The sequence below is a fragment of the Ranitomeya imitator genome, chromosome 3, assembly GCF_032444005.1.
Source record: "Ranitomeya imitator isolate aRanImi1 chromosome 3, aRanImi1.pri, whole genome shotgun sequence".
In the NCBI taxonomy this organism is placed as follows: Eukaryota; Metazoa; Chordata; class Amphibia; order Anura; family Dendrobatidae; genus Ranitomeya; species Ranitomeya imitator.
In genome coordinates, this window is record NC_091284.1 from 434,653,204 (window position 1) to 434,676,613 (window position 23,410).

General features: G+C 43.6%; 2 protein-coding genes across 6 annotated transcripts in view; one reads left to right on the forward strand and one right to left on the reverse strand.

The window, feature by feature from the left end:
- LOC138670188 (ras GTPase-activating protein 4-like) overlaps positions 1-7,090 on the forward strand; it is a 324,283-nt gene extending 317,193 nt beyond the window's left edge. For all 5 annotated transcript variants that reach the window (XM_069757300.1, XM_069757303.1, XM_069757302.1 and 2 more), the window contains 2 exons: positions 4,273-4,328; positions 6,643-7,090. In XM_069757300.1, coding sequence (XP_069613401.1) covers positions 4,273-4,328; positions 6,643-6,773 — 187 coding nt within the window. In that variant the 3' untranslated portion in view covers positions 6,774-7,090. The remainder of the gene's footprint in view (positions 1-4,272; positions 4,329-6,642) is intronic.
- A 1,299-nt stretch (positions 7,091-8,389) lies between these two features.
- Positions 8,390-23,410, reverse strand: part of SYAP1 (synapse associated protein 1) — a 29,424-nt gene continuing 14,403 nt past the window's right edge. The window contains exons 4-9 of the mRNA XM_069757305.1: positions 18,800-18,873; positions 18,261-18,400; positions 15,719-15,864; positions 14,471-14,529; positions 12,879-13,023; positions 8,390-10,386 (exon numbers count right to left, since the gene is read on the reverse strand). Of these exons, the coding sequence (XP_069613406.1) occupies positions 10,259-10,386; positions 12,879-13,023; positions 14,471-14,529; positions 15,719-15,864; positions 18,261-18,400; positions 18,800-18,873 (692 nt within the window). The 3' untranslated portion in view covers positions 8,390-10,258. The remainder of the gene's footprint in view (positions 10,387-12,878; positions 13,024-14,470; positions 14,530-15,718; positions 15,865-18,260; positions 18,401-18,799; positions 18,874-23,410) is intronic.

The following is a 23,410-nucleotide window of genomic DNA, read 5'->3' on the forward strand; positions in this document are numbered from 1 at the left end:
GTGCTGTGATCCTGAGCAAGCACTTGGCACTGAGCCCCTCATAGTACGGCGGTGTGTTTGAGGGCAGGTGGCGGCTCCCACTGCTAGAGACACTTTTGCGTACTATGAGGGGCCCTGTGCCAGTGACGTCACCAACGAGTATGCCCCCCCACCTGATGAAGGAACCTGCACTTTCATCTGCACCTTCCTCTTTATCCTCGTGTATAGTATGCGGGAAGGGGAACCGGACTTTCAGCAGGGTCAGATTCAGGCTGTGTAGAGTGCAAGTGGAATGTAGTGGTCTGGGTCAATGTACCAGCAGACTCATCTAGCAGTGGCTGGGCAATGGGCAGGATGAGGAGGAAACACAGATATAGGCCCAAATAATAAAGTGGGCTAAATGCAGTTCAAAATTGGTAACAGGACTAAACAGGCGGCATAGCTTTGTTCAGTGGAGGACAACTGTAATGAGTGGCGCAGACACAGTCAGTAGGCCCAAAATAAAAAAGTAGGCTAAATGCAGTTCAAAATTGGTAACAGGACTAAACAGGCGGCATAGCTATGTACTGGGGTGGGCTCCTCTGCTGAGTAGCAGACAGTGGTAGTAGGCGCAAAGTATTAACTGGTCTAAATGGAGGCCAGGGCCCCTGTATATTTTAACTATCATCTATCAACAAATTTGTATTGGGAGTGCCATTGAAGGATTTAAGAGCACAGACTACACAGTGGTGGAGGAGGGAGAGGTAAGTATTGCAAGTGGTAGAGCACTGTTCGAGCTGGGGGGGAACACTCTCTCGTGCGCGGCGGTACTGGCACTGGGCCCCTCATATTACGACAGTGTGTCTGACAGTTGTGCACCACCACCGTCAGAGGCACTTCATTGTACTATGAGGGACCCTGTGCCAGTGCCGTCGCCCAAGAGTGGGCACACCCACATGTCCAGGCAAACGGCACTCGCACGGGTGCTTGCGCCAAGTGGTGAACACGGCCCTGTGGGGGGAGTCAGCCCATTTAGGGAGGTATAAAAATGGCCTATGGTGGACATTCAGCAGCTGCAAATGGAGGACTTGGAGCAGCCAGTAAGAGGAGGCCAAAAGCAAGACATTTTTCAGGCAAGCTACGTGTCTGCAGGGGAAGGTGGGGCAAAATAATTTGAAATCCATGATTGGTTCATTTTAATGAAGGTTAGATCATCAGCATTCTGGGTAGCCAGACGTGTCCTTTTTTCAGTCAGTATTGAACCAGCAGCACTGAAGACTCTTTCTGATCGCACACTAGAAGCTGGGCAAGCGAGCTCCTGTAATGCATATTCTGCCAATTCAGGCCAGGTGTCTATTTTAGATGCCCAGTAATCAAAGGGGAATGACCTGTGAGGGAGAACATCGATAAGGGAGGAAAAATAGTTGGTAACCATACTGGACAAATACTGTCTCCTGTCACTTTGAATTGATGCAGCAGTACCTGTCGTGTCAGCGGTCATTGCAAAATCACTCCACAACCTGGTCATAAAACCCCTCTGTCCAACGCCACTTCTGATTTGTGCACCTCTAACACCTCTGCCATGTTGCCCCCTACGGCTTGTGTGAGAACCATCACCGGCGCTGTGTGCTGGGAATACCTGAACCAAACGGTCTACAAGAGCTGCTTGTTTGGTAGCCAATATTTGCTCAAGGTTCTCATGTGGCATGATATTTTATTAGGCTATATATATTAGGCTGATATATTCTTAGGCCCAGTGTATATAACAACGCAATCTAAGTGGCAGAAAGTGGCTGGCTGACATACGACAAACTAACAGGACTGCAGTATATCCACTTTGTGAGAATTTGAATCTCACTTTTTTTGGGGGGAGACTGAACCAAAACTCAGGCCCTGTGCATAAAACAACACACTGTAAGTGGCAGAAAGTGGTTGGAAGATATATGAAAAAATACAAGGACTGTAGTACAATTTCAATCTCCCTACAATGATCTCAGGAAAAGTATGGCAGCAATAAAAAGGACTGCTGCACACAAAAGTGTGGACAAATAAACAAGATAACTGTGCAGAAAGGAGCAACAGGATTTTTGCTTTTAAAAAAGCAGTTGGTTTGCACAGCGGCATACAAACAGCAATGCAGCTATCAGGGAGCCTTATAAAGCAGCCTAATAAGCTACAGAGCTGATACACAAAAATATAGCCTCCACTGTCCCTGCAAAGAAAAGGTGGTGTTGGACAGTGGAAATCGCTACAGCACAAGCAGTTTGGGGGTTAATCTTCCCTCCCTAACTATATCCCTTCTTCTGATGCAACTGCGGCAACCTCTCCCTATGCTACGATCGGCAGAAGTAAGATGGCGGTCAGCGTGCACGCCCCTTTATAGCCCCTGTGACGCCACAGAAAGCAAGCCAATCACTGCCATGCCCTTCTCTAAGATGGTGGGGACCGAGACCTATGTCATCACGCTGCCCACAATCTGCATCCTCCTTCATTGGCTGAAAAATGGCGCTGAACGCTTCATACAAAACGCGACTTTGGCGCGAAGATGAAACCCGACGTTGCCGAAAGTCGGCGATTTTTTAATTTGTCCGATCCGTTTCGCTCATCCCTAGTGAGGAGGTTTGGAACACCAGCCTTACTCTTCTGTTATAGCCTAAGCTGTCCCCTGCCCCAGGAGGCCTGGGACAGAAATGCTAGTATATAAACACATAAGATAAATAGGAATGACAAAAAGCAACTAACATACAAAACACTTACCAAAGGTAGAGAGGTATCAAGGGAAGGGTAGGAAAGTACAAGCCAAATGGGAGAGGACAATGAGGAAAGAAGAGAAAGTCCGGCCAGATTTTATAGGGAGAAGAAATAACCAGGTCAGAAACAGCTGTGAGATGGAGCTGCAAGTTTCTAACCAGCATAAAAAGGGTGGTTAACCTCTTCAGCACTAAAGGAAACTAAATCCATTGAATATGAAACACTAACACACAGACTAAATGAAAGATCTGCGATTCATGATACGTAGCAATTTTGAAACCCTAGATCTCCCAGGATGATGTGACCCGCTCGTGACATAGGATTACCAATAGGACACAGATCCCTGAAAAATTACATCTTCGGACAAGTCACAAGTCTCCTTTTAAAAACTGCTTCTTAAAGTGACTTGTTCCCTGGGGAAGGTGGGGGGGGGGGGGGGGGGGGGGAGAGCCGTGTATTGTAACATCTAAATCATGCCAATCCTGCTTATCCTGTGCTGTAGGAGTGGAAAGGGAGATAGACGTGGTTTAGACTTACCACTACAGTTCCAATGCTGCTGCTTGGAAGCAGGAAAGCTGATTTGAGCAGAACAAGCAGAAGAATACAAAAGGTATCAGGTAGTACCTAAGAAACGTATAGTCACTTTTCAGTTCCAGGGAGGAGGGTCAGCACATTTTTGCAATCTGAGAGCAGCATGACGTAGGGGTCGAGAGCTTGATTGCATGAATGTATCACTTTACTGATCTGTTTGGTGCAGTTTTGATACATTTGATCATTGCAGCTTTCGGTGTACATTGTATACTGTCAGTCAGCTGCCAATCAGTAGTAGGGGCTAGGTTACACAGATTACCTGGACTGCATAGCATTAGACACTTAGTCATGCAGGGATAATCTCCTGTTAATAAAAAGCAGCAAGTGACATCCCTGGAATTAGGGTCTCTCTCCCTACATTATGCTGCTTTCAGATTACATAGCAAAAACCTGCAGACAGATTCCCTTTAGCTATACAGTTCTCCATATCAAACATTACATAAGAAGCTTCTTTAGTATAACATGGCCAGAAAGCATTTTCAGGTTGGTCTGGCGAGAACAATACTATACACATTACTCTAATATTGACCGAAAGTCTAGTGGTGTGAAGGGGCCTTCCGGCTCATGTCGGGGAAGAGAAGGATCCAGCACGTGCAATTTGTGATCCTTTTGTTCTCCGAGGGATAAGCTGCATCCAGAGGAGTCTAACCGGAGAGCTCTCTGATAGCTGAGCGTTGCTGTATTCCCTAAGCCGGCATCAATGTGTATGGGGGAGCTGGAAGAGATACCCATTGCCTGACCGGTTGTTTGGCCATTGTGTATGGGAGGCTTAAATCTGTCTGCAGATATGAGGTGACTTTTGGTTGCACGTTAATCTGATGGCATTGAAAACGTGATCATGCACAGCGGTCCGATGTTTCCTATGGTGTGCGACTGCGCTGTTCAGAAATAAAACAAAGAGAAAAACAATCCCGAGCAAACCTTTATCTAATGATAGGCCTAATATTACAATAAACATTCTTGTATCTGCAGGGAAAAGCACTTGGAACTAACAAAACATGATAACAGCAGCAAATCTCACCTAACAGGTAATGTGATTTTATGCAGATTGTCCATGGGATTGCACCAGCTGTATTCACAGATCTTCTGCCTTGTTAAACGCCTTCCTACCGGGCCAACTTTCATTCTTGTGCTTCCATTTGTTCCGCTCTTACTTCCAAGAGCCATAACTTTTTTTTAATTTTTTTGTGCACATCAACGTAAGAAGGATTGTATTTTTGCGGGACGAGTTGTACTTTTGAATGACACCATTTTATCATATTATATACTCCATGCACTTGTATGGTATGATTTTTATGGTCTTTACAAGGGGGCTTGGGTAAGAAGATAATAACACACTGTAGACCCCAAAGAATCCTGTGAGCCATGGCCCTTTGGTAAACACCATAAAAACTAGCACTAAAGAGGTCCGTATCTCTGAAACCGTATGTGAGAAAAAAAAAACAACTAAAAACTAAGGGGAGCAGCAGGAATTAAGCAACAGCAAAAACTGGCCACCTTAGACCTGGTGACACCCGTACAATAAGATTTGATAACATGATATACAAGCAAGATTTTAAGACAATATTTTTATGTTTACCAGGAAAAAAAAAAACTTGACTCCTGCTTTATCCACGCACCAATTGACAGCTCTTCCATTATGAGTTTACATATACAGTGGCTTGACTCACTTGGCTTTTTTGATCTGTTGCTACCACACAACCAGGAATTTCACTGTTTATATGAACTGATGCAAATTCTAAAAAAAAATAAAGAACATGCCTATAACTGTGAAAATTTGTGTGCAACAAATAGGAACAAAATAACTGGAAACTTAAGTGTACATAACTGTTCACGCCCCCTAAAGTCAGTACTTTGTGAAGCCTCCTTTTGCTGAAATTACACAAGTCTCTATGAGCTTTCCACATCTTGCCATTGGGACTTTTACCCTTTCCTCAAGGCAAAACTGCTCCAGCTTCTTCAAGTTAGATGGGTCCCTCTGGTGAATGGCAATCTTCAAGTCTGACCACAGATTATCAATTGTATTAAGGTCTGGGCTTTGGCTAAGCCACGCCAAAACATTTACGTTTCCCCTTCAACCACTCGAGTGTTGCTTTAGCAGTATGCTTTGGGTCATCGTCTTATTGAAAAGTGAACCTCTCAGTCTCAAATCACTGACAAACAGGTTTTGCTTAAGAATATCCCTGTATTTCGCACCATCCATCTTCCCCCCAACTCACACCATTTCCCATCCCTCGTGCCAAAAAACATCTCCACAGCATGATGCTGCCACTACATTTCACTGTGGGGATGATGTTTTGGGGGTGATGAGCTGTGTTGGTTTGGTGCATTTATCTTGTTGGCCAGAAAGTTAGATTTTGGTCTCTTCTGACCGCACCTTCCTCCATAAATATGGGAGTCTCCCATGTCTTTTGGCAAACTCAAAATGATCCTTCCATTTTTGTGTGTAAGCAAAGGCTTTTTTTCTGCCCACTGTTCCATAAAGACCACCTCTATGGAGTGTAGGACTTATTGTCATATGGACATATACTCCAGGGTCTTCTTGGGAACTCTGCGTTTCCTTCAGGGTTACCTTTGGTCTCTGTGCTGCCTCTCTGATTAATGCCCTCCTTGCTTGGGCTGACAGTTTTGGTGGGCGACCCTCTCTTTCCAGGTTTTATGTTGGTACCATGTTATTTCCATTTGATTATAATAGATTTGATAGTACTGCGGGGGATCATCAGCCATTGGGATATTATTATATATCCCAACCCCGACTTGTACTTCTCAACAACTTTGTCTCTGACTTATTTGGAGCTCTCCTTGGTCTACAAGGTGTTTGGTTACTGGTGCCTTTTCCTTAATGGTGTTGCAGCCTCTGTGGCCTTCCTTTCACTAAGCATGTGACTTATGAAGGTAATTGCATGCACCATAATTTTTTTAGGGGCTTCATAGCAAAAAGGGTGAATACTTTTGCAAGCCATTGTATGAAGAGTCGTAAATCAAGCTTTGAGAACATGTAAGCTGCTCGTTGCATGAAAATCCTGAAGGAAATTTATATATAAGTTTCATCTTGTTGCCCTATGATACGATACCATAACAGATCTAACAGCTTTTCTTCTCTTCCATGCCTTGAACTCCTAATTTTAGGCCAGCTGCTGCTCTCTTAGCTCCAGGGGCCACAAGCAGGAGCATTGCAGGAATCGGCAGCTTTCTACGTTTTCCCATCTATCTGCTGATATTCTAGTAGTCGGTCACTGAGCACTATTTGCTGCCTGGAGTTACAGAGAGGGGGCTGTGAGAACATCAGTATTCAAAAATCTTACTATTATTTACACATTTTTATTTGTTTTTTTCCTTCAGATCCTGCTAGAAAGGACAGCGCTACCGAGCTTTTCCACATACTCAAGGACCTCGAAACTGCTCATGATTCTTTCCTTGCTGATTCGCCACATTTTGCTGATCAGGAGAAAAAGTACTTGCTGGAAATGTAAATATTCCCCCTGTAACTATAGTAAGGCTGTATCTAGAATTCTACCCGTGGTTTATTAGGACAGAGCAGGTAATGCTGCTGAGAACATATACATCAAGTCATGTAACATTAACCGAAAATATAGTGAAAGCAGAAAGGCCAGTTTGTCGTCATTTATAAAGTATGGCACTATATACCCTGCATAACCCTTTTTTTAGGTTTTAAATAGGTCTTGCTCCACTGTGTAATCTTTCACTGTTGGGACAGCCATGTCACATTCACAATAGCAAGCTGTATGTAACACAATCCTTTTTATATTAAAACTGAATGCCAAATACTGATCATCTTGTTTGTTTGTTTTTTACATCCTCCATTAATATTTATAGGATTTAAAATAATGGATTTAAAATTCAAAAACCTTCAGAAAGTTAAAAAAAAAACAGTTAAAAAATGGATTCAACTAGGTAATTTCAGCATCTGCTGCGTTTAGAGGAGTCTAAAGCAGCCCTGGGAAAACTGTGGCCCACGGATGACATCCAGCCCTCTGGAGGGCATGTGAAACGCACACTTTTCCAATCTTCTCTTGTTATGGTGTGCAGCATCAAACCTGACCATACTTTTGCACTGTCTCAGGGTATCCGGTGAGCGCCGTTTGGCACAATTCTTGGAAAGCCAGGTCTTAGAATCCTAGGTAATTCCTTTAATAATGTTTCAGATCTGCCAACAATCCTCACTATCTGTATTTTCTGTCTAATTCTGTGTTGCATTAATATAATTCCTGCCAAAATCAAAAATTTCCATCAGTGAAAAGGTCACAATTATAATTTGGCGTACCGCAGCATGTGGATGAGATGAACTCCCATTCACTGCGCTTCTACTATATATAATATGCAATGGACTATGGACACTTTTGATTGGTCTTTAAAATGAAATGTGGCATCAATAAGTAAAAGCAGAATTTTATCTTGGAAAACTAAACCACATGTATGACAGAATACAGGTGGCACCAAGTTTCACTGTCAGGAGTCATTTAACATAAATTTTTATAAAGACCTTAATCAAAATTATTTTATATTGCCAGTAGAGAACACTGATCCTCTCTGCAGCCCATCTGACGTGTTCTTGTTTGCATTAAAAGGAATCTGTGAGCAGGTTTTGTGTCATGTAATTTGAGAGCAGCATGATGTAGGGGCAGAGAGCCTGATTCCAGGAATGTGTCACTTACTAGGCTATGCAATTTCAATAAAATCTGTATTTATCAGCAGATTATCACTAGAGGACTAATTGTCCAGTGCCATGTAGTCCTCCAGCTCTATGTAACCCCCACCACTGATTGGCAGCTTTCTGACTATGCACAGTGTACACAGAAATCTGCAAATCAGTGCTGTGGGCAGGGTTATACAGAGCTCAGCATTAAGAGAACGGCTAGATCTGCAGGAGATAAAACAGGGATTATAACAAAACTGCACCAGGCAGATCAATAAATTATACATCACTGGAATCAGGGTCTCTGTTCCTACAATACCTTGCTGTCAGATTACATATGGTAGTAAAACCTGCTGACAGAAAGAAATGGAATAACCATTTAAATGGAATCTGACTGTCGGGACTTGAATATTAAGACACTCTCACAGATCATGAGGATCAAGCACTATGGCCCCTTTATTCTCAGAAATAGTGGGGTACAACTAGCTGGATCAGATAGCGATAGCATATTTTAGTCATATGTAATCACTTTGTGTAACGGGAATAATTAAAGAAGATAGGTCAACAGATTTATACAATACAAACTGCATATAAGTAAAACTGTAGACCTGATGAGGCTGATGTACTTTACTTTAAATCTGTCAAGATGGCTGTATAATCCTTTATGAAAGCTAAAATGCTAATTGCAAAAATCAGAGAGGAAAACATATACAGCTATTCTGAAGGATTACCAAAGTACATACAGCAGCATCATCTGGTCTAAGATCTTTCTAGTATTCTATACAGTTAGTATTGTGAAATCTGGCAACCAATGTGCTTAAAAACATATTATAAGCAACGCATTACTGAATAAAACAGGCCAGGCAGTTCTCATTGCAGACCATTGGTGTACTTACAGTCCGGTATAATACCGCAGCATTACTAAGCCCACAGACATTTCCCAAGCCATGGGTGCTGTATATTACAGAAAGCACCCCCAAAACATTAATTTACATTTATTGGCTGATTTAGTTACCATTTAGTGCATTTTATCAATCTAGTACTTCAATTTTGTCAGTTTCAAAAGGAACGCTTCAACCAAACATAGCGCTATAAAGAAAACAGATGTTAGCACAATGCTACCTGTGAATGGCACCGCTTCATATTTCATCTTCTCAGGGAAATCTATATTTGGTTTTTTTTTTGTGTTTTCCACAAACCTAAACGTCAAATGCTTAAAGTGATTGGTGTAAAGCTACAAGTCTGCAGTCACTATGAGTCTGCAGACTTGTGAATCATCACACTGTGCACATTGCATGGTGTAAGGATTCTCCAGTGATGGCATCGAGACTGGGCGGTCACGTGACCACAAATATGTGATATGCATGCTCTAGGCCACATTCCAACTAGATGGGCGCAGCCTCGATCAATGCAAATGTATTGAGCAAGGCTGGAAACAGTCTAGTCTGGATGGGACCGGGAGTATGTATATCGTATACTTGTGGTCACATGACCGCAGTTTCTAGCGCCAAAGATTCTTCACAGAGCGCAGTGGGCACAATGTGAGGATTCACAAGTCTGCAGTCACAGAGTAACTGCAGACTTGTAGCTTTAGACCAGACAACCCCCTTTAAATATGAGGATCTGCTTGTCTCCAGAAATAATATCACTCTGGTCTAGATTTGCTGCCATTCAAATTCAAAGTCCATCCATGGACCAATAAGTGTCCGTTTCTGAAAAAGGCAGTATTTTTTTTTCTTTTTTTTTTTTAAATCATTGACAACCTATGAAACAAAATGGAGTCAATGAAAACTAAAATGTAAGCGTTATTCTTGCAGGACTTGTATCAGGGGCCATTTAATTACCAAAGTACACAAAACGTCTTATTTGGCATCAGAAAATTGCTGGAATTGGTAGAGGAGAAAATATAATTTTAGATGTGAATTTCTTTTTCTAACTGAAACAAAATTTCTTTCCAAAGTTTATAAATCGAAAATATTCTTGTACAACTTTTAACCGAGATACCGCGTAAGTTGAAGTTGTTGCTTTAGTCATTAAGTGATCAGTTATGAAACATTCTTACATTATAAAACCAGAACAGAAAAAAAAAAGAAAACAGAAAAGGTTTCCCATAAGTCCAAACAAAATTGCATTACTTTCCCAGATCGCAAAATGAAAAGTTCAATGCAATCGTCAGTATCCATCACTAAAATCCCAAAAAGGACACTTCACCGAGTCAACAGTATTTTGCATTGTGCAGGAATGACTAAGGTTATATTTTAGCAAAGTTGCTTTCCAGGAAACCACAAGAAAAGGAAACAGTTAATTTTCCTGGAGAAGTTCCTCAATCTCCTTGTCCCAGTTCTCGTCCTTCAGTTTGTCGGAGCCAGAGACTACTTCATATTCCTGCACCACTTCCTGCAGTTCCTTTATCCAGTCTTCCGATTCCTCTGAAAGAAACAAAAATCACATTTAGGATGGTTTCAGTCACAAAGCCAGAAAAGTAGATTTATTGGGAAATCTAAAAAGGACTTGTACTTCCCACTAAAAAAAAAGCTGCATCAAAAACTGCAGAGGTATTTTCCCAAAAAAGCTAGTTGGTGAGACCCCCACAGATCCAGAAATCTATGGATCATTACTGGTCCATTTGTGTCGGTGACTTGGGAACCCCTGTTATCAAAATAAAAGGGGGTCCCACTGGTCATTCATTTATCACTTATTTTGTATACTAGATGGCAGCCCGATTCTAAAGAATCGGGAGTCTAGAATCCATATATACTTTATTTATTCAAATGTAAGAATAATACAATTAATAAATAATAGTAAGAAAGAACAAAAATAATAGGCAGTATATGGAGAAAACACCAAACAAAAGTTCAAAATTGGTGTGAAAATGTCACTGAACCACTTCACAACTAAATATATATAGTTTTGGTAAATGGTATTATCATTTTTTTGACGAAATTCGGCAGGAGCTTGAAGAGCAACGTCACTGGGCCCGCCTCCACGCAGTAGAAACTTGCTGTGAGGTAAAAATTCAAAAATCACACCAAAATGGCGGGCGGAGTGTGTCACAGTACGGCACGTTTCTGATTGGTCGCTCGCAGCAGGCGGCAACCAATCAGACACTGGACACTGTTGACGTCACTTATCTCCGGACATTAGCTCCGGACATTAGCTCCGGACATTAGCTCCGGACAAAGCCACGGAAGTTGGCACAAATTGCAGGAAGTAGTATTCTAGGCAATTATATATTAGATAGGTGATATCAGGAAGGATATAATGGCACTAGTGCGAGTACAAAGGAGGGTAACAAAATTAATAAAGGGGATGGGTGAACTACAATACCCAGATAGATTAGCGAAATTAGGATTATTTAGTCTAGAAAAAAAAGACGACTGAGGGGCGATCTAATAACCATGTATAAGTATATAAGTGGACAATACAAATATCTCTCCGAGAATCTGTTTATACCAAGGTGACGGGCACAAGGGGGCATTCTTTGCGTCTGGAGGAGAGAAGGTTTTTCCACCAACATAGAAGAGGATTCTTTACTCTTAGGGCAGTGAGAATCTGGAATTGCTTGCCTGAGGAGGTGGTGATGGCGAACTCAGTCGAGGGGTTCAAGAGAGGCCTGGATGTCTTCCTGGAGCAGAACAATATTGTATCATACAATTATTAGGTTCTGTAGAAGGACGTAGATCTGGGGATTTATTATGATGGAATATAGGCTGAACTGGATGGACAAATGTCTTTTTTCAGCCTTGCTAACTATGTTACTGCATTGTTTATGGGAAAACCCCTTTAAGGAATACTTTTAAATGAAAAGAGATTGAGAGTGCACACTTCACGTGATATCTACATGTAACTACAAAACTCATTTGGTGTAGTATGCCTTTAACAATAGTGAGACCACTTGCACTTGACAGTGAGGCAGCAGCGTGGCAACATTTTGTGCATTTTACAGTGTGGAGATTAGCGTGGATTTTTTTTCATCTAACCATTTGGAACACTACCACTTATATGAGCCCAGCCTTAGAGTACAGCAGATGGAGTTTACCAGCAGGTAGGCCTAATTTACTTAAAGGGGTTGTCCGGCCTCTGTGACTGCAGATTTGTGAATCCTGTTAGGGTCAAGTGACCACAAGTATGCAATTTTCATACTTCCGGCCACATTCCGACTAGACTTGTTTGGCCTTGCAAGGAGCGAGGGTGCACTCGACTAGTCAGCATGTGACTCCATGCATATAAATCGCATACTTGCAGTCACACGCCTGTCGCTGGAGAATCCTCAGAGAGCGTGTGATGCGAGGATTCACAAGTCTGCAGTTACATAGTGAATGTACCCTTGTACCCCAAAGCCAAACAACCCCATTAATTTCTGGACATGCCTCAAAAACAAACAAAAAAAAAGGGATCACGGTTAGCTTGCCAATTGTTTTGTGGCCGAAAACAGAATCTTGTCTTCTGGAAACTAATCCCTGTGTGTAACTGACGGCGTTACATCCGGAGGCTATTGATTATAGCAGTAACTTAATAACGCCACATTGGAAAGCTACCAGATTACAAGACACTTACTGAGAAGTGTCGGAGCATTCTTACCATCAATCTAATTAAAGGGCTAAGTTCACCATCAGAATGTATTGCATATTCACACAACAGGCCTTATAGGTATGTGTCTCCCACCTGGGCCCCGCACTTATCTACAGACCAGTGGTGGCTTGTTGGCAGATTTAGGAGGGGTCATTCTTCATACAGACGCCAATGGAGAGGACAGCACTACACTGACATTAATATGAATCAGAAGAGATGATCTGACTGTGGATGAGGGTCACACAGATCCCCTTCTCTACCAACAGGCGCAATTTTGACACTAGTGATTATACCACAAATGTTTAACATGAGAATACGCCATCCACAGCCATAAATGAAAGGTTTTTACCTTCTGCTGTGTCAACGTCATCTTTTTTGTCAAGAACAAACTGTTCCATTTCTTTCCTCAGGTCTTCTTGGTCTATGTTGCAAGAGTCAAAAGCTTCACTCACAAACTCTGACATTCCAGGGCTGGTAGAGATCTCCTCTTCTTCCTGAGTAGTAAGGACGCAGAATCATAGTTAGACACATTGATAGCATTCTCATTGGACATGTATAAAGAAATGGTTTCCCGTCTGCAAAAGTCCCTGCAAATCAGGTGTCAAAGTAACATCCTCATGGACACCAGGACGCACGCTTTCCCAGCAGGACATTGCCAAAAGCATCACACTGGCTCCAATTGCTTACCTTCTTCCCATAGTACATGCTGGTGCCTTCACATCTCGTAGTAAGCCTAAGGGTTAAAGCTTCTCTTTGTGGACAGTATCAAGTTTGTGTACAGGGACTTATCGGCCATGTAATGCTCCCGGAAAAAAAAAAAAAAATTGTACAAATAGCTTCTTCCCAGAGAAGACAGCAGGGTCTCTAGTGCCACCCGTTGCAAGCAGCAATCCTAAAAGTCAATATCTATCCTTTAAGAAGCCTTGTCACAGACCTCCCATCCAGTCATCCTTTTTCCTGCTTAGCATACAGCTGCTTTAGGGTCTTTTTTTTTCCTTTTTCCCTGATCAGTGCAAAGATTCTGATTTGGGTTTATATCCCGAGTCGTGTGGTGACACTACAGACCCTGGTCTCCCTACGAAGAGGCTACACCAAAGGATCAGGCCTCCTCCTTTCATCGCTCCTTAGTCCAGTTCCAATGCTCATTGTAGGTGCTTTTGGCTGTGGACAGTGACCACCATTTGTACTGTGACCAATCGACAGCTAGGTAGTCCTATGGACAGCACGCTATGATACACTGTGTGGTCCCACACCCATCATAGTATCTTTTTTTAACCATTTATTGTACAGTGGCAGTTTGGCAGTATGCCCTATTCTGCACCCTATTCTAACACCCATACAATACATACTTAGGGCAATGTCATTATAAAAGTACAAGGATAAAATAATAGAATATTGCAGGTTATGGGCATTCGTTTCTGTGATGATCCAGGGAACCAGTCTGATTGCCGTATGGAGTCGGGAAGGAGTGTTTCCCCTAATAGGGAGCCATTAGCATCTGCCCCATGGGGCTTTCTGTTGCCTTCCTCTGGATCAACATGTTAGGCTATAGATTGAACTCTATGTACTTATGTCTACCTTCATCCTACAAAATTATGAAGCCGGACACCTTAGGGACTAAGTCTATGATTTACATAATTTCCACTATTTATTACTACATGAACCAGAATAGTCCATGGATTAATGGGCACAAATACTAAAACACCCCAAAGGCTACACAGGAGGCTTCTTTTGGTTAGTTAGCTCCAGCCCCAGCAGAAGTCTTCTGACTGCTGCATTACTTGTTTAGCTTCTCCCCCATTCTTATTACAAAGCTGCTCGGCCAAAAGGTGACTTTTACAGGCCACTGTTTGGGAGAGAAACTATGAGAAAAGCATCACAATAAAAGAGTAAAATCCACAAGAACACATTTTGTGTGAATGAAGAGAAGGTGATCATTACCTCCTGAGACTTGTGTGGGGACTTGATGGCTACCGGTGGAGTCTTTGGTCTTACAGTTTCTAGAAAAGATTGAAGAAGTCCTTAGAAACTTGTGTGTGACATTCGGTGACATGTTCAATAGCTTATGAGAATACAAGAACACCTTAAACTATACAGTAAGTGCCGGATGGTGTTCACCACCTGAACATAAAGTAAAGCAGCCATATCTCCATTATATAAAACTATACTGTTATTTACCTATACGTAATTATTACTCTCTCCTCCACAGACTCTCCAATACACAAGCAGAATTAAATTACACGGATCGGCCATGTTTACCAGTGGTCAGAACAGATAAATTCAAAGCTAAAGCTCAGAAGACTACCCACCATTTGTCTGTGGCTGCCCGTTATATTTAAGATTATATTTTTACACCCAGGGTGTGATATCCCGACATGCAGAGTGGGATTGCATAACCCACTGCAGCCCCCATTATTTGGCAAAGCGTGAGATTTTGTGCTTTTAACTAAAACAATGCAGTCGCCTTATATACACAGCAGTTAAAGTTCGATAATATCGCTATAGCGGTGACAAGTCTGTGCTATGTATACCATGCGGCAATACGGTTTTAGAGCTATGTGCTATACATAGCAGTGCCACGGGCCGGCGTTCACAGGATGATTGTAATGACAGGTATGGGGGTCATCAGCAGACTCCCGGGCTATCAGGTCAACCCATCGGCACCCCGTGATCACATCACAGACACGTCGATAGGAGCATGGAATGATGCGCGCCCCTCTCAGAGATTGAGAGAACGGCTCCAACTGTGACTGTTAGAGGCACATGATGGCTGAATAAATCAGGGAAAGTTGCGGGCTCAGGTAGCGAACCCTTATCAAAGCCTGGCGAACAAGGTATGGTGTAAATATACATCATATGTCATGAAGGGGTAAATTATAAGTTATCTGGCCGCCCTTCAATATGCCTACTGATAACAATATAAGAGTAAGATCATTTGCAGTATGTAGTAGCTGGCATGATGAAATGTTAATCTTAGGATCATAATTTCAGGAGCGTAATAATGGACCACTAGACTATATAATGACTGGTAAGCAGCACATCCTTGAAGAGTCTGCAGCTCTACAACAGTCAAGACATCATCATCTAACATCGTTTTACACAAAATGTCTATGGAACGTAATAGTAGAAACAACTATTCTGTCCACTGTTCTCGCTCATTCATCTACCAGATGCAAACATTTGTTTTACCTTCTAAGCCTTCATCACTTTGCTTGCCGTTTGACTTGTCAGAGTTGCCAGCTGATTGCTGGGCAGCCAGTGCCGTCAGCTGGGCAGACTGCTTTATCAGAGACACCCGGTAAAAATAATTCCTCCAAAATACATCTTCTTTCACGCTGAAAAGAAAAAACATCTTACACTAAAAACATACAACAATCTTTAGATTTGGTCAAACTATAAAACAGTAAATTAAAATAAATGCAGATAATCATAGCTCAGTTTTGACGATGCGGCGACCAGCGTAGGACGCAGCTGGTAGCAATTTCTTTTTTTCTCCGCATCGTCAAAACGACGCATGCGGAAGCATCCGCATACAGCCGCACGACCTGCGTACCTAATGTTAAAGATAAATACGCAGGCAGCATGCAGAAGTAGGCGGAGCTAGCTGTGGAGGTGCGGCCGAGGCTTCACCAAGGAAGTCCGCAGCTCCTCAAAACACTAGTGTGAAACTAGCCTTAGAGCCATTAATTTATAAGAAAACTATAAAATAAGAAAAACCTTGAAAAGAGTTTGAAATGAAAAGGCCATACTTTCAGAATAGGCTCTCACGAGTGTGTACAGGAGGAACAACACTATATCTGGCCATTAAATGAATGTATGCGGCATTTCATCAGTTCTCCTCTGTGCTGGTTATATCTCTATTCATCAGTTAACTGGAAACTGATGGATGGGTATGAGCTGCTTTTATCTCTGTCACCCAGAGCACAGCACACAGAGTGATTCCTGCTCTTCATTGCCTAGTTGTCACACAGATAGAAGCAGCAGTATGAAGGCCATTATACAGCTGTACTGGTCAGTGTAGCTGTGAATCCTGCTCTGGGGTGAGGTAAATGATTTTTTAGGTGTCTCTCACTGCCTGTTTTTTCACTGTGCTCCCCTCTCAATAGGATACACCTCATTTTATATTCTAACAGCTCACTGTGGCGGCAGTCCGTTTTGTGTTGACCAAGACTGATTTAAAAGAGAACTGGACAGCAGATACGTGCTCCCGGAACCACGTGCAGCACATATAAGACACTGACTGTATAATTTTAGTCATGTATGATTGCAGCATTTCATAAAAAACAAAACAAACATGCTTTGGTTCAGGCAAGGATCTGCTGTCAGGTTCCCTATAAGGCTGTTTTTTAAGACCAGAAGGTATGGCAGGAGGCAGGGGAATATTTGAGAAAAACATGAAGATATCTGCACTACTGCAGCACCTGTGGCCAAGACACCTGATCTTGTCAGTTCAATGCCGATTCAACCCATCCCCCGTGCTCTCTGGTGCCGACCCAGATATAGTGAAACAAACCATGCATAGTCTGTGGAAAAAAGAAAGGAATGCGGGTGGCACTCACCATCTCAATTAAAAGTCCACTTTATTTAAGTTGCTTAAAACATCAGAGGCAGGAGAGTCCTGTGTGCTTCTACGGGTCCTCACCATGCATAGAAGGGCATGGTGCGCGAAACGGCCAACGTCCTTTGAGCTCCACACACGACTCTCCTGCCTCTGATGTTTTAAGCAACTTAAATAAATTGGACTTTTAATTGGGATGGTGAGTGCCACCCGCATTCCTTCTTTTCACTAAGGAGGCAGGGGAAGAAGTGCATAAGTGGATAAAGAAACAGATTTCTCTGCTAAGATTTATTAATAAAATACTATTAAAATCACCTGCGGTATTGATTTACGAGAAGTATGTTGCAAGCACAGTGTCAGTGAAGATCAATTATATTTTAAATTGATGGACATCAGCTGCTTAACCATCTTAGACCTTAGGGTACCGTCACACAGTGCAATTTTGATCGCTACGACGGCACGATTCGTGACGTTCGAGCGATATAGTTACGATATCGCAGTGTCTGACACGCTCCTGCGATCAGGGACCCCGCTGAGAATCGTACGTCGTAGCAGATCGTTTGAAACTTTCTTTCGTCGTCTAGTGTCCCGCTGTGGCGGCATGATCGCATGGTGTAACATATATCGTATACGATGGGCGCATAGTAACCAACGGCTTCTACATCGCACATACGTCATGAAATTATCGCTCCAGCGTCGTAGATTGCAAAGTGTGACAGCAGTCTACGACGCTGGAGTGATATTGTTACGATGCTGGAGCGTCACGGATCGTACCGTTGTAGCGATGAAAATTGCACTGTGTGACGGTACCCTCTCACACACGCATTTTTTTGGGTAGGCTTTTTCTCAGGTAGGCACTAGGCAGCGTTCACACAGACGTTTTTTAGTCTAACAAGGCAAGGTTTATTAGCTCCATACCCCCTGGAGGGATTTTAAACACAAAACAGCCCTGTTCCGGCACAAAGGTAAACTTGGCAGGAAAGTACAATACATATGGCAAGGCAATACTCCGGCAGGTATACGTCCACCCACACACAGGTCAGCATGAAATCAGAGTATCCCTTGTGCTGATTAGCATTTCGAATGGTACTTTAAAGGGAGTGAATGGAGTCAGCTGGCTAGGTGACTGTTACACACCGTGTAGACTTATTGCCAAACATTCAGAACACTCACAGTTTTGGAACCAGATCAAATCTCATACGATTCAGCAGCTCATCTTCCTGAAGCATTACAAGGGCAACAGGGTACATCTGCTCAAAGTCAAAATTAAAATGGACACCAGCTGGGGGGTCTCTGAGGAAGTTTCTCCTGTCCTTAAAAATGAGAGAAAACACAGTTATAAAACATTCTGTACAACACAAATCAGATCCATAGAAAGTGCTCACTGCAACAGACTGGAAAACGTGCTCATATGGACAGATGTTTACTCTATTAATTAGCAGGATAATAGACTGCAGAATTGATGGATGCTACTAAAGCCTTACTCCAGCACCGAACTCTTCCAGAGAAGGCGAGCAGCACTCGGTAGATGCATGGCAGGATGTGTGCACAGCCGGCAGCTAGAATGGAGCCCTATACATACAGGTGGAGTATACACAGGGAGTGTCCCCAGAAATATACACAACACACAGGGCTCAGACGCAGCACAGAGCAGACATTTGAACTGTGCCTAAACACTGGACTACAACATTCATTAAAAAGACAACTCTCACCGCTGACAAGGCCAAGATTTGCTGCTGAATGGTCTCTTCCTCACTATAGCCCACCCAGGGAGGAACTGCAGCTTCTATTAAAAAGAACAAAAAGTTACTTCAATATTTTTTGTCTGTAAATTAACAGACTAATAGCAAATATTGAGAATAAAGATGTTGTGCAGTAGTTCTTAATGGACATTAACAGTTGCACATATTTAGCTCTAACCAGTGGGAGCACAAAAAACATTGACACATTATGTGTAATGCGCGGGGCTGTTCCGCAGAGATCTCGGCCAGAACTATAGGCTCTGAACAGCTTGTACATAAGTCTAACTTTAGACCACGGTCACACTAGCAGTATTTGGAGAGTTGTTTACCTCAGTATCTGTAAGCCAAAACCAGGAGTGGAGCAATCAGAGGAAAAGTATAATAGAAACACGTCACCACTTCTGGTTTGGGCTTACAACTACTGATGTAAAAAAACTCATCAAATACTGACGTGTGAACGTGGTCCTACACCTCCCATCTGACTTCTTCACACATAGAATAAGACATAGGGCAACAATTCTCTTCTACTCTACCCAAGTTTAAAAGCGAGATGAATAAATAGGTGATGGGATGGAGCAATCAACTTTTTAACCAAGCCAAGGGAGTACAGAGGACCTTCCTACTATAGAATTGTCTAAGGTCCACTTCCGTCTGTCGAGGAAATCCCGCGACCAACTTTTAACTATGCAGCATCAATAGTAAAAACATATGTTAAAAAATAATAATAAAAAAAAAATAATCATATTCTCACCTTCCGGCATCTGCCGCAGCCTGTCCAGCTTCTCGCGATGCTCCGGTCCCAAAAATGCATTGCGGCAATGACCCCAAATGATGTAGCGGTCTCGCGAGACCGCTACATCATCACGTGTTATTGCCACAAAGCATCACTGGGAACGGAGCGTTGCGAGGAGCATCGCTAAAGACCTGGGCTGGATCCGGGGGCCGACGGAAGGGGAGTATATAACTTTTTTAATTTTAATTCTTTTTTTAACAGGGATATGGTGCCCACATTGCTACATACTGCGTGGGCTGTGCTACATACTGCGTGGGCTGTGCTACATACTGCGTGGGCTGTGCTACATACTGCGTGGGCTGTGCTACATACTGCGTGGGCTGTGCTACATACTGCGTGGGCTGTGCTACATACTGCGTGGGCTGTGCTACATACTGCGTGGGCTGTGCTACATACTGCGTGGGCTGTGCTACATACTGCGTGGGCTGTGCTACATACTGCGTGGGCTGTGCTACATACTGCGTGGGCTGTGCTACATACTGCGTGGGCTGTGCTACATACTGCGTGGGCTGTGCTACATACTGCGTGGAAATCTTCATAAATAAACTACATACATATTCTAGAATACCCGATGCATTAGAATCGGGCCACCATCTAGTATTAGCATATTTGAATAATGAAAGATTTCAGACAAATGTTGAAACAGACCTGGACACTAAAGGTATGATTTTAATTAGCGCTACACAGTGCTGTGCTTTGTTTGAACAGTCATTGTGTGCAGACTGTGGAAGGGATAATATATACAGTATATCCCCCACATGTATGCCACATGAATTCAGAAGCCCGCTCTTCCATCATGTCATCTACAAAGAAAGGTCCAGCCACGTGCTAGTAGAACAAGTTTAATCAGGATGGAGTGGATGTACCTTAGCCAGTGGACAATATACTGATGACCTCATCCCCCACACCTGGGGTTGAACACCTCTTCTTGGCTGGACGTAAATCCCAAGAGACATGTGCTTTTGGCTCTCCCTTGCTGCTGGAACTCCATGATTGGACATATGGGCTGAGAATCTGTAACCTTTTACTTACTAGGCCTTAGGGATAGAGTGATAGACGGGAGGGCTGATATGGCATGTGTGAATTGGGTACCGTAATTCTGGCAGTTAATCTTGGGTTCTGAATGTGTGATATATTGTTGGGATATTACTGTATTATTCTTGCAGTGTGTGTGTGTGTGTGTGTGTGTGTGTGTGTGTGTGTGTGTGTGTGTGTGTGCGTGCGTATACACGCACACTGCTCAAACTCAACAAAATAGTGAAAAATCAAATTACAGGCTGATCCAACTTCAGTGGAAATGCCTCATGACAAGGAAAAGATGCTCAGTATTGAGTGTGGCCTCCACGTGCCTGTATGACCTCCCTACAATGCCTGGGCATGCTCCTGATGAGACGGCGGATGGTCTCCTGAGGGATCTCCTACCAGACCTGGACTAAAGCATCCGCCAACTCCTGGACAGTCTGTGGTGCAACGTGACTTTGGTGGATGGTGCGAGACATGATGTCCCAGATGAGCTCAATAGGATCCAGGTCTGGGGAACGGGCGAGCCAGTCCATAGCTTCAATGCCTTCATCTTGCAGGAACTGAGGACACACTCCAGCCACATGAGGTCTGGCATTGTCCTGCATTAAGAGGAACCCAGGGCCAATCGCACCAGCATATGGACTCACAAGGGGTATGAGGATCTAATATCGGAACCTAATGGCAGTCAGGCTACCTATGGAGGGCTGTGCGGCCCTCCAAAGAAATGCCACCCTACACCATTACTGACCCACTGCCAAACCGGACATGCTGAAGGATGTTGCAGGCAGCAGATCGCTCTCCACGGTGTCTCCAGACTCTGTCACGTGCTCAGTGTCAACCTGCTTTCATCTGTGAAGAGCATAGGGCGCCAGTCGCGAATTTGACAATCCTGGTGTTCTGTGGCAAATGTCAAGCATCCTGAATGGTGTGGGGCTGGGAGCACAACCCCCATCTGTGGACGTTGGGCACTCAGACCATCCTCATGGAGTCAGTTTCTAACAGTTTGTGCAGACAGCAAACCTTCTTGCCACAGCTCGCAATGATGTGCTATCCTGAATGAGCTGCACTACCTGAGCCACTTATGTGGGTTGTAGAGTCCGTCTCATGCTATCACGAGTGTGAAAGCACAACCAACATTCAAAAGTGACAAAAACATCAGCCAGAAAGCATTGGTACTGAGATGTGGTCTGTGGTCCCCACCTGCAGAACCACTCCTTTATAGGGGGTGTCTTGATAATTGCCAATAATTTCCATCTGTTGTCTATTCCATTTGCACTACAGCATGTGAAATTGATTGTCAAACAGTGTTGCTTCCTAAGTGGACAGTTTGATTTCACAGAAGTTTGATTTACTTGGAGTTATATTCTGCTGTTTAAGTGTTCCCTTTATTTTTTTGAGCAGTATAGAGTACTAGATGGTGGCCCAATTCTAACGCATCAGGTATTCTAGAATATGCATGTCTGCACAGTATATTGCACTATATTGCCCAGTGACTTAGTATATTGCCCAGTGACTTAGTATATTGCCCAGTGACTTAGTATATTGCCCAGTCACGTACCATATTGCCCAGCCACGTACCATATTGCCCAGCCACGTACCATATTGCCCAGCCACGTACCATATTGCCCAGCCACGTACCATATTGCCCAGCCACGTACCATATTGCCCAGCCACGTACCATATTGCCCAGCCACGTACCATATTGCCCAGCCACGTACCATATTGCCCAGCCACGTACCATATTGCCCAGCCACGTACCATATTGCCCAGCCACGTACCATATTGCCCAGCCACGTACCATATTGCCCAGCCACGTACCATATTGCCCAGCCACGTACTATATTGCCCAGCCACGTACTATATTGCCCAGCCACGTACTATATTGCCCAGCCACGTACTATATTGCCCAGCCACATACTATATTGCCCAGCCACGTACTATATTGCCCAGCCACGTATGTCACAGGTTAAAAAATAAACATATACTCACCTTCCGAGGGAGCCCTTGTAGTCATGTCGCCTGTGTGCGGTGCACTCGGCAGCTTCCGGTCCCAGGGTTGGTAGCGCAGAACCCGTGATGACGTCACGGTCACATGACCGTGACGTCATGGCAGGTCCTTCTCACGCAGGACCTGTGATGAGGTCGCGGTCACATGACCGTGACGTCATGGCAGGTCCTTGTCGCATACCATCCTTGCCACCAGAACCTGCCGCTTGCATGGAGAGGTTACCGGAGCGTGGCGAGGAGCGGGAAAGGCGGCGGAAGGTGAGTATATAATGATTTTTTATTTTTTTTTTTTAATTATTTTTAACATTAGATCCTTTTACTATTGACGCTGCATAGGACGCATCAATAGTAAAAACTTGGTCACAGAGGGTTAATAGCAGCGGTAACGGAGTGAATTACCCACGGCATAACGCGGTCCGTTACCGCCGGCATTAACCCTGTGTGAGCAGTGACCGGAGGGGAGTATGCGGGCGCCGGGCACTGACTGCGGGGAGTAAGGAGCGGCCATTTTCTTCCGGACTGTGCCCGTCGCTGATTGGTCGCGGCAAAACATCTATGACCAATCAGCGACTTGGATTTCCTTGACAGACAGAGGCCGCGACCAATGAATATCTGTGACAGACAGACTGAAGTGACCCTTAGACAATTATATAGTAGACTAGCTGAAGAGCCCGGCGTTGCCTGGGCATAGTAAATATCTGTGGTTAGTTATAGCACCTCACTTCTCTTATTTTCCCATCACGCCTCTCATTTTCCCA